This window comes from Notolepis coatsorum (genome assembly GCF_963971535.1).
Source record: "Notolepis coatsorum genome assembly, chromosome: 8".
NCBI lineage: Eukaryota > Metazoa > Chordata > Actinopteri > Aulopiformes > Paralepididae > Notolepis > Notolepis coatsorum.
Window position 1 is genome coordinate 117,837,281 of NC_140172.1, and position 12,559 is coordinate 117,849,839.

Genomic DNA, 12,559 nt, shown 5'->3' on the forward strand with positions numbered 1-12,559 from the left:
CTACTACACAACCACACACACTGCTACACAGACACACACACACACACAACCACACACACTACTACACAACCACACACACTACACAGTACATTTTGCAGAGTAAATTTGACTCAAACTGACCACACAACCACAATTACCACATACACTACTACACAACCCTACAAACTACTACACAACCACACACACACTACTACACAGACACACACACCCACACTACTACACAACCACACACACTACTACACAAACACACACACAGGTTGTGCCACATCTCACTCTTCCTTCCTCTCCTTTCTTCCCTCTATTAATTCTTCTCTTGGAGACATATCAAAGATTCTCTAGTCCTCCAAACGGAGCATTGAAGCTTTCTGTGGGTGTGTGTGTGTGTGCATGTGAGAATGCCTGTGTGTCTGTCTGTCTGTCTGTGTCTCTTTATATTGTGTATATTTGTCTTTCTGTCAGTCTTGTCTATGTGCGCGTGTGTGTGTGTGTTTTGTGTGTGATGGGGGTATCAAAGGCCTTAATAATGACTGAGAGTATAGAGGAGCATAATGTGTGTGTGTGTGTGTGTGTGTGTGTGTGTGTGTGTGTGTGTGTGCGTGCGTGTGTGTGTGTGTGTGTGTGTGTGTGTGTGTGTGTGTGTATGTGTGTGTGTGTGTGTGTGTGTGTAAAAATGTGTGTGTGTAAAAATGTGTGTGATGGGTAATGGGAAAGGGGGGATACCAAAGGCCTTAATGACTGAGAGCATAGAGGAGAGTGTGTGTGTGTGTGTGTGTGTGTGTGTGTGTGTGTGTGTGTGTGTGTGTGTGTGAATGTTAACGCATGTATGTGTGTGTGTGTGTGTGTGTGTGTGTGTGTGTGTGTGAATGTTCACGTGTGTGTGTGTGTGTGTGTGTGTGTGTGTGTGTGTGTGTGAATGTTCACGTGTGTGTGTGTGTGTGTGTGTGTATGTGTGTGTGTGTGTGTGTCGTTTCTCCAGGACAGATCAAAGGCTTGCTGTATAAACCCATCCGCCTGCTTCTCTCTCTTCACGCCCTGACGCCTGGAAAATGCTCATCTTCTCTGACTCTTATTAATACATGCCTCTTATTATGGTGACATTCTGTACATGCAGGCCTCTCCCTCCACCTGGGAACCCTTCCATGCTGTGTATCATACTGTAGCACACTGCGTTCCATCACTGGGCATACATGTCTCACTCACCATTGTATTTAATATGAAACAGTGAGATGGCCTTCTTTTAACTAAGAGAAGGGACTTGCATGGCATTTTATTGATCTGTAAGGCCCTGCTTATGAAACGTCCATATTATCTCTGATTTCTCCGATTGCTTTTAAATACAGCACTGGATCAGGTCACAGCATTACATGACTGGTTTTACACAGTATGCCATACAAACGGAATGAACTACAGAAAACCTTGACGTCTGAACAGTTTAATCTATTTGAAAGTTTTGATATTTTAGATGTTGCTTGTTACTTTCATTTGAAATGTGTTGATGTTCGACTGAATCTTTGTCAGAACTGTACTTGTTTTTCCAATGTGTTTTTATATGTTTTATTTGTTTAACCTCTTAATATTGTAAACAGATCTTGGTCTCATAGTGCTTTACCTGTATAGACAAAAGACAAATTAAATATTACCTGTAATAATAATAATAATAATAATAATGGATTCAATTTGTACCGCGCTCTACATTCGTGAGAATCTCAGAGTGCTACAGGAGATATAGACAAAAGAATTAAATGAATAAAACAATTTAAAATGAATAAAAACAATTAAAAGACTAACAACCAGTGAAATGGAAGAACCTAAGAGTAAAATAAAATAAAAAGAATAGTCAAATGAATAGAAGTAAAAATAAAAGTAAAAGAAAATTCAGGCAAAAGCCTTGTTAAAAAGAAATGTTTTTAGGCCCCTTTTAAAAACCTCGACGGATTGTGGTGCTCTCAGGTGGATGGGGAGAGCATTCCAAAGTCTGGGTGCGGCAGAGCAGACAAAAGACAAATCAAATAAAATAAAACACACACACGCACATTACAATCATGCAACTTTTTTTTATAATTCAAGGCATGGGGGGGGGGGGGACAAAACAGAACTTGACAACAAAACAATTAGTCCAATCAAGGGTGACAGAATTAGGCAATTAGAGCTAAAAGGTTTTGGGAACGCCGAAAAGGCACTCCATTACTGGGATCTGCTGGTGCCGTGCCCGGTTGAATGGGCACAAGGCACAAGGCACAGCGGCACGCGGTTTGTATTGTATTGAAGTGTGTCATGTTGACACTCCAGGTAGGAACACCCTGGGTGTTGGTGTGTTGGACAGGCACCCCCCAGGTAAGACTCCACATATTATTCAACAATATTAAAACAATGTTATACGACTTCCTGAAAACTATGAAAGAAGGAAGGGGTCATTGCATCACTGTGTAGTGCGCGAGTGCTAGGGTTGCTACACCGATACTAGAAGAGTATTGCGATACCCAGTTGTTAAAAACAGTTCAATACTCCATTTTATTAGTATCGTTACTTTTAGAATAATAGCCTGATGCGTATTTTCTATGAGTTGAGTGGATGCGTGACCGGAGCTGTGTGTGTGTGTGTGTGTGTCTGTGAGAGAGTGCACGCTTTGCGTAGTGGGTCAACAGTGTCGGCTGACTACACACCAAAGCATAGGGAAAATAGTCACAGACATCCTCAAATGTCTTATTTCATACTACAACATTTCTGAATGGACGTTTGGATTAAACCAAGGTGTATGCCGCGATGAACGGTATTTCCCAGCGGAACACAAGTTAGTTAGTGTTACACAGGTCCCGCTACACACGCTTAGCTTGCTAATGTTAGATAGCAGTGTTGACAGAGTCGTCTGCCAACAAAGATGTTTTAATTAATTCTAATTTGAATTTATCCCCAGTGCCTAACTAATATTTCAGAATCCAAAATCCATACACAGACTAAGCAAAACCATACAAAGACTAGGCAAAACCATACAAATACTAGGCAAAACGATACACAGACTAGGGAAATTCATACAAAGCAAAACCATACAAAGACTAAGCAAAACCATATGAAGACTAAGCAAAACTATACAAAGACTAAGCAACACCATACAACTTTTTCAGTCCCGATACCAATACCTGGCTTTTCTGAAAGGAAATGAAAAAAATATCTAACCTAACTAACCTTACCGTCATGCACTTGTCCTAATATACTAACCTACACTGTAGCACTCAACACTTTGATGAACATTGTTACTCAGCTGATAGAGTTGTGCCCTTCCTGATGACTTGTCATACAGAACTTGTAAGTCGCTTTGGATAAAAGAGTCAGCTAAATGACTAAATGTAAATACCCATTGTTCAATTAATAAACTGTATGCCTCACTGTGTGGAAGAGACTGGGATAATTCTTTTGTGCAAGGCAACATCAGGCTTGACTTAAAACATTACTTTCCTAACTTAGTAGGGGTGTAACGGTACACAGAATCCACGGTTCGGTATGTCCCTCGGTATTGGTGTCACGGTTCGGTACGAATTCGGTACAACAGGAAAAAAATATTTATAATTATTATTATATATTCATAATAATTATTATAATAATTATTATTATTAAATAGAATAATTTTCTATAGGCTTGCCGTGGTAGTCAGTGGTACTGGTGTCATTCTGTGTTCAGGCATCCACTGAGTAAATTAATTGCCTACTGCCCCCTTAACCATTTTGGTTGCCGAAAACGCCAGATCGCTGAGAGCCGGAAACGTAGATCTACGTTTTTCTCACGGTATTTCTTGTATTCGCTATTGCCATTCATAATTCAGCGGGGCACCTTGTGCATGCTGTACTGAGTGTGTCTGAGCTGGCAGACGGTCTTATACCTCCCTCTAACACCTTCGGCCATTATTGCACCCCGTTAGAAACGGGTTTGTTTCTTTTCTCTACCGAGCTGCGGCGTCGGGGCGGGTCCTAAACACTCCGGCAAAACACACGCTTGTAGGGATGGTTTGGACTACTGACCATGCCCGCCCGTTGAAGTGCAATGCCCAACAACGTCGGAGACAGGATCGCTGTGGATAACTGGAATGCCGATGAAATAATTGGATTATTTATTGAATTACACAAAAACGGTATAAAAAGGAAATGTACGGATGAAAAAATTATCCGTTTTTTGCACGTTGACCAGAATGTGTTAACAACTTAGGCTAGTTTTTATTTTTTTTATTTATTAAAAAAAAATTACCATGCATATCTTGTGTCTTATCTATTTTATTTTTTCGATGCCTATTTTATTATTGTATTTTGCACAATCAATGCGGGCAAGACCACCCGCATTTCACTGTATGCCCTGGTATGTATGTGACAAATAAACCTCTTGATTCTTGAGTTTCACTTGTAGAGAGGATTTAACTGCACGTGAAGCCGAGACTGAATACTAAAGAACAGATGACATGTTACACAACAATGGCAGGGGATTTATCAATATTTTGGATTTAAACACAGTAGCAGTTCAACTGGAGAGGAGCTCAGATGATCAGTCCGGAAAATGTATTGCTTTTTTTTTTTTCTTCTATCAGCTGCGAGTCCGCGAGAGAAGGTTGGCGTGTGTGTTGGTGAGTGACACACCAACTTGGTGTGTGTCTGTATGTGTGTGTCTTTCCATTCGTTAACATTATTGGGCGAACAAGAAAACAAAAGAAAACTGTAAAATTGTAATGACCCTGCTGTGTTACAAACATGATATAATTCATTCATGGTTAGGGACACCCGACACCTGTAAGGGGAGGGGAGGGCGGAGGGGAGAAACAGCCTGCAGTGCAGAGGGTCAGTGCACGTTGTTATTTGCTCTGTCCGATTGTCATCGTGCATGCGTTTACAAGCTTCAGTGTTTTATTCATCATCTAAATTTGGCAATACAAGCTTAATATTCAACGTTCAATGTAAGCCAGTGTAAAGTAAAGTAAAGTAAAGATATTGAGCATAGATTTGTAAAATGTGCAACCCTAGTTTCACCAAGTGGTATCAGACGTATTCGTGAGCCACGTACCGTAAATTCGTGGGACGAATACATGTACCGTTACACCCCTATAACTTAGTGAAACTAAATGTATCAAATTAACACAGATATAAATGATACTGAATTGTTATTTCTTATTTAATTTATTATTATAAAAAATTTAAGAAAATCCGATATTTAAAAAAAAAATTACCGGTACCCGATCCAGCTATTTTAGTGATATCGGGGCCGATATCCGATATCAATATCGGATCGGTGCATACATAACAAAGACTAAGCAAAACCATACACAGACTAGGCAAAAACCATAGAAAGCAAAACCATACAAAGACTAAGCAAAACCAGGGGAGGAAACTAACTTTTTGGCTTACCAGCCAACTGGCGAGTATATGATTTTTTTTACCAGCCAAACAGATTTTTTACCAGCCATAAATAAATCGCTAATTGTGATAATTACTTCTTTGTATGTCTTCGTCTAAATTGATTTTCAATCATAGTAATAATCACACCGTGTCTCTACTCTTTAAAATATTTATTACCATAAAACATTAATAAGTGTCTCTACTCTTCACAATATTAGCATAAAACATATATTAATCACACGTCTCTACTCTATTAGGATATCACATATTAACATGAAAGATGCTGGGCTGGACTGGGTTGGGCTGAACTGGGCTGGGCAGTGAAAGAACCAAGCATTTCACTGTAATGTAATAGCTAAATAAAACAACTTGAACTTGACTTGTTACATTTGCACTCTGGTTGGATGCCAATTGTATTCTGGTTGTACTGTACTTGTGCTGTATGATGACAATACATTGGAATTGAATCTCATGTCAACGCTAGGGGTTCAGCAGGTTTATTCTGAATGACAATGGCATATGGGTGAGTGGTGATATGGGGGAAACCCGGTAATAATTCGGTAATAATAAAATGTCGACTCGGCTGCATTTAAGCAAAGCCGCTCACTATAGTCGTCCACTATGTTGAACGCGCGTTATGGTAGCTTGTTACATGCTAGGTAGCTAGCCAGCTAATGCTGGTTGACTTGAGTGGAATCGTTAGCCTCACGCCCACTTGTCATTCTCATCCGACTGGAAGGAGACACGTCGCGTGCTGTTGGTCGCCCCCATGTTAGACCGCACTGATATCCGAAAGCGATGACTCTACAGTACATGCAATTATTTTCATCCACTGATGTGTTTTTGTCTATGTTTGTCTACGTTGTCAAGCCGGTGACAGGAGTCTGTAGGGCCGCACGCAGTGGTCTATCCACTTCCCCTAGATGGGCGGCATCTTCTAGAAAACGAGTGTTCATTGGAGGAGCTTAGAGCGCAACGATGATGTTCATTGGTTATGGATTATTATGAGGCGCAAATGGGAGGAATCATAAGGGGGGAGTCAGAGTTCGGCTTGTGCCAGTGAGCGAATCAGCAGATTGCAGAATGATTTTTTTGTTTTGTTTTGTTTACTACTCGCCAGTGTGGTGAGTGCTCTTCATGAATCACTCGCCAAACATAAAGAATACTCGCATTTGGCGAGTAAAGTGGCCTAATTTCCTCCCCTGAGCAAAACCATACAAGACTAGGCAAAAACCATACAAAGCAAAACCATACAAAGACTAAACAAAACCATACAAAGACTAAACAAAACCATACACAGACTAGGCAAAACCATACAAAGACTAAAGGCGGGATCCACTAAGAATGGATTGCGTGGTGGTAATTGCACCCTTAACCGATTCAGGGCCAACCACGTATATATACGTGATTGGGAGCCAGCGCTTGACGGCCAACCACGTATATATACGTGTTAAGCTTGTTTTTGTTTTTATTCCATTTTAATATCCCGGATGTTGTCACAGAGCTGTATTTTGGCTGGAAAAGGTATATTGGGACTCCGAAAGTGCAGTACCGACCAGATCCTGGTATTGGCACTGTCTCGAGAATGCAGTTTCCCCTGTTGCAGACCGGGTGTCACTTTTTTTTCGCTCCGGGTTAACTTTGCTGTTAGCCTAAAGCTATGGCTTCAAACCAGATCGCCTGGAATACTTTTTGCGACGCCGAATTCAGTATGCAGTAAAGGAATATAGCATCAGCCAATGGACATCAACCCGATGGCGATCAAATAACTGGGAAATAATTTTTGGAATCCAACCGGCCACAGGTAAGAGCGATTTGACGTCAATTTCAGCCTGATCGGGCCTTGTTCTCATAGCCATCCACCCGGTCAGCGTATGATGTTGCAATAACGAATGCCGTTATTGGTAATCAATAATCAGAAACGACTCCCCCCCCCCCCCTTTCATGCATTCATGGTGGAACATGATACCGATCATATGCATTTAGATTTTTAACTCTAGCTTGTGTAGGGCCGAAACGCCAATCGATTTAACGTTATTAGCTTAGCGCCTTATAACTAGCTTTGCAGGAATCACCCCAGACCATTGCGGTATATAGTTCATATTCACAACGCTATAAAACGGGAACGTATTGATGAAACAATTATTTCTTTATGGCATATTGAAGGGAAGGTTTATACTGTCAATTGACAATGGACACATAGCATTAATATAAAATATAGATTTAGCGCTACAAACAACCTCACGCACAGTGAAAACTTGTAATGAAAAGCTGGCCTCAAGCTGGCATCATAGTCTAATCCCAATGGCCCCGAAAGTGTTAACTGTGCGGTATCTGCTCCGTCTTTGCGAGCTATCCACTAAGGACATAGCGCGGATGAGATACCAGTGCAGACACGCCCATTATGTGTGGAGTTTTCCCTGATCTGCTCCAGCGCAGTTGCCTTGCAGCACTGAGAGAGGCAGAGAGAGAGAGCTCGGAGGACGTTCACTTGTTTAAACAAACTGTATAAACGCCATAATACTGTTGATTAAAGTTGGGACTCGGTCCCTTTCAAAGTGGAGCATTGTGCGGTTTGCTATAGGTGTGAACGCAATCGAACTTTATATAGTACCTAATCTAGGAAGCGCAGGGTTTTTGGAAGTTAGTGTGAATGAGAGAGTGTGCGAGCGTGTGTGTGTGTGTGTGTGCGAGCAAGCAAGCGACTGAGAGAGTGTGTTTGCGAGCGAGCATGAGAGAGCGAGTGTGTGAGAGCGTGTGTGTGTGTGTGCGAGCGAGCATGAGAGAGAGCACGTGTGTGTGTGCGAGCGGGATTTTCCCGAAGATTATCTGTCCAATAGAATGAACGACTTGGCGACTGCATGTCCTTTGTTTACAAATTAGGTTCGCTCAAAAAAGGGCAGTGTGAACGCAAACCAAAATCAAACAATGTATCATTCTGACATTTGGTCCACCAGAAAGTCCGGACTATCCGTGGACTTTCAGATGTGAACACGGCCATAGCGTTGAGGGCTTTGTGCCTAGTTACCACGTTGTCTGTGAAGACGGTAGGTACGTATCGTTAACTGCTCGATGCAATTGACGCCGGGATTTGTGGATAGCGAGCATTTTTGAACAAGGCTCATTTGCATAGAAAGGGGACATGTTCCGCCCATATTACCTCATTTTTAAATACGCGCCAAATTGCACCGGACGCAATGCTGACGGAACGCAGTTGCCACCTCATTTCACCCGTTGCACGTCCTCTGTGGATAGCAAACTGAGTTTCAGAGCTTTAAGCACCGGCTTTGCATCGGAAAAAGCCGTGCAAACCCTGTGTGAATCCCGCCCTAAGTGTGTGTGTGTGTGTGTGTGTGTGTGTGTGTGTGTGTGTGTGTGTGTGTGTGTGTGTATTTGTAAGTGTGTGTGTGTGTATTTGTATGTGTGTGTGTGTGTATATGTGTGTATATGTGTGTGTATTTGTGTGTGTGTGTGTGTGTGTGTACATGTGTGTATATGTGTGTGTGTGTGTGTGTGTGTGTGTGTGTGTGTGTGTGTGTGTGTGTGTGTGTGTCTCACTCACCTCTGGTATCCATAAGGCACAGCTGACATGGACCCACTTGGTTCCACTGCGGGTGGGCTTCAGGGCCCCTCCTCTCTTGGGACAGAGCAGGCATTTTGGCTGAACACCCAGAGCACAGGTACGACACAACCAGTTCCCCTTGGGCACCTTCAGGATGCCATAACAAGCCTGGGGGGGGGGGAGAGAGAGAGAGAGAGAGAGAGAGAGAGAAAGAGAGAAAGAGAGAGAGAGAGAGAGAGAGAGAGAGAGAGGGAGTGAGAAAGATGGAAGAGAGGTGAAAGGTAGAGAGAGAAGGAGAGTTAGAGAGGGGGAGAGCAAGGGGGGAAGGATAAGGAGGTAAAGGAGAGAGACATATGGATGAGGGAGAGAGAGGGAAGAGGGAGAGAGAGAAGGAGGGGTAATGGATTACAGTTACTGTATATTGATCTTATATGACAGTGTCGAGAGGACAATAACATTGTGTGAAAAAGCGACAATGCTGTCGACTGGTGGAGTCCGTTCTCAGCACATTCCATGATGTGCTTCATACTGGATACCCAGCACCTCCCGAGTTACTGTAGCCACAAAACGAATGCTATGGCATGGGTAGGTTTCTGTCCCATTGCCCCATTCTGCTTTTTGTTCCATGGCTCTATCCTGCTGAACAGACACATGAGGGAAGCATATAAACAAACAGACGAACACAATACAACTCTGTACACAGGAGTGCGAGCAAGGAGGACACACTGCATTCATGTTCCCTGTGTTAACACTTCCTTTGGTCAATCCTGCTTCCAATTTACTGCTCCCAGCAGTTGGAAACGAGATGCAAAAGGCTTTGAAAATGGACAAATTGATCTCCTCCTTATTGGACAACAACCTATTAGGTACCCTAGCCTAGCCTAGGTGGGAAAAGAAAGGCATCCACACGTTGGGGGATATCTTCGATAACTCTGGTCTCCGCTCTTTCCAGGATCTATCCAACGGATATGATCTCCCCGGTACCTCCTTTTTCTTTTATTTACAAATAAGAGCAGCTCTGAAGGCTCATGGCGTTCCATGGGACGCTCCACTAGTGCATCACCGCTTTCACAAATTCCTTTATGACAAAGAGACATCGAGAGGCTTTGTTTCTGACTTTTATCGCCATTTACTTATGTCCTCGTATAAAGACCTCCCCCTGGATACGATTTGGAGAAAGGATGTCCCGGAGTTGGATGTAGATTTTGATTGGGATGCAGTCTGGGAAAATGTTCGGTTATCCTCACGCAAACCCAGATCACCAACAGATTCATAAAATTTTTGTTCACAGGACCTATTTGACCCCTAGACGATTGCATCTAATGGGTCTCAGACCTGACTCGCGATGTACCTTATGTCCAAACGGTGCCACCGGAACATTTATGCATATGTACTGGGAATGTCCTCCTGTTGAGCTCTTTTGGGAAAATGTTACCTCCCAGCTATCAGATATTTTCTCTCAGACCATACCTGTTCTGCCTGCTGTATTGTTATTGAATGATGTTTCTCAATTACCGACCTCTATACATGTGAAGAGACTCATTCTAGCCGGCCTCACAGCCGCCAACATTTTTATTGCCTCAAGATGGATACACCCAGATAAATTATGCCCGAAGGTATGGATTCTCACTTATCTTGATGTGATTTATCTGGAGATATCCACTGCACGGGTTATAGGGGTTAATGAGTCGAATATCGCGATCTGGTTGGCAGCTGTTGCAAAGATAAAAGAGCGCATATAACTCGATTGCTGAATAATATTTTATGTATTAACTCACGTTGAGTGTTGACAGAGTCTGGCTATGGGGCGACAATAATGTGGTCAAGAGGCATGGTTTCTACCTTCAGCCATTAATCAGCGTGGTTTATTATTTGCATGGTAAAGCAGCAGTACATGAGTTCTCCTCTCCGTGAGAGGCAGGTGGGAAAGAGGTAGAGGGGGAGGTGACATCTCCTTAAATACTCTCCACCTGGTGGTAGCATTAGCGGCTCTGCCTATAGCGCCCTCCAGTGGAAACAGTTAAATACAGTTAGACAGTTACTTGCAATCCTACATAGAACCTCTAACTTTAACATTGAGGTCCTGGGGTGAGTGGGGGGGGGGGGAGAGCGAGCGAGTGCCCATGTCCACTTGTTTTTTTTTAATACATTTACATTTTTTATTATGTATATGTTGTGGGATCACTGCACGGCTCACTGCATGTGAGCCGGACCGTCAAGACCTCCTGATCTTACAGTTGCAGTTTTGTATTCTCTAATCTGCCATGTTGCGGTGCGGTTGGGTTTTTGGGCCCCTCTGGCTGTGGGTCTGGTGGTCGTGGGCTCGGTTCGGGGTCTCTGCGGGTCGAGGTATTAAAGAGGCGTGATGCTTTGGCTCGCGGGGCGCCGGACTGTGGGTCCCCCGGGGTTGGGGTTCATGGCTGCCGGATCTGGAGATGGAGGGGGCTCAGGAGGCTCACTACACAGTAATGGTTTTATTTTTCCTATTATTTTACCTGGTATATTCTGTGGCGACTTATTTTATTTTATTTTATACTGTTTTTATTATTTTTATTATTTCAATTTATTGTCATTATTGTTATTATTATTACTACTGTTATTGTCATGTGAAGTCCTGTCTATTATTGTTTATTATTATTATTATTATTATTATTATTATTATTATTATTATTATTATTATTATTATTATTATTATTATTATTATTATTATTATTACTGTACTGTGTTGTGTCTTGTTATGAAAAAAAGAAAAGCAATAAAAAGATTTGATCAAATTTTTTTATAAAATGGACAAATTGATCCCCCTCACTACATTTAACTCAATCAGCACCACGGGCCTAGCCCATCTTTGTTCCTACTGTACCACCGCTCTAAGAGATAGGGATGCGTGGCGGGGTTTGCATGGCTATATCTATATTCTATGGATATGAATACTATGGCTCATTTGACATCAACTATCCATCGTTCAATATGTGAAAAAGAATACATTTTTTCATCATTAATAGTTTCAGAGTGATCCTGGCTAATTCCAGAAAACGGCGCTATGGAGAAATACGTGCATTTTACTAAAAACGTTGGTGTTGCTCACCTGGACACGCTACTATTTCCAAATCAAATGTATATAATAGGTATTATGTTTCAGCATGAATGCATGAAAGGGGGGGGGGGTAGTTTTTTGATGCTTTGATCATCACCAACAGCTATACGTTTTGGAGTACGTTACACATGGTCGTTGCGATCGATGTAAAATCATGGTTGTGTAGAAATCGTCGGAAAGGAGAGACGCACAATTTCTATCTTGCGACAACACCAAGTAGTGTGTCATTTATTATCTTCTTAGCACAAGTGACAGCTGTCAGATCTATGCCGTGCTAAACTCTGACAGCTCCTCGTCACCAAAACATTTTATGAATGACATTCCACCAGCGCGTCTTCTCTAAGCCCAACCCCCAAAACCAACCTCATTAAAGTGACAGTGCCCCATCAATACATCAAAACAATCTAATGGTGAATTAGATTGGAGATCAAAGCAGGATTGATAGTCCTTACCTTCACTAGGAGGTACCCCAAAAAGAATATTCCAATTGTCTGATCGCGATTTCCAGTATTGGTGCCCATCGTGTCG

At 42.3% G+C, this 12,559-nt stretch overlaps 1 protein-coding gene across 1 annotated transcript in view; it reads right to left on the bottom strand.

Moving 5' to 3' along the window:
• The window catches only part of jade2 (jade family PHD finger 2), a gene marked incomplete at both ends in the record, with an annotated part of 461,718 nt that overhangs the window by 186,251 nt on the left and 262,908 nt on the right, over positions 1-12,559 (bottom strand). Inside the window, 1 exon segment of the mRNA XM_084320505.1 lies at positions 8,935-9,102. Within this exon segment, the coding sequence (XP_084176631.1) occupies positions 8,935-9,102 (168 nt within the window).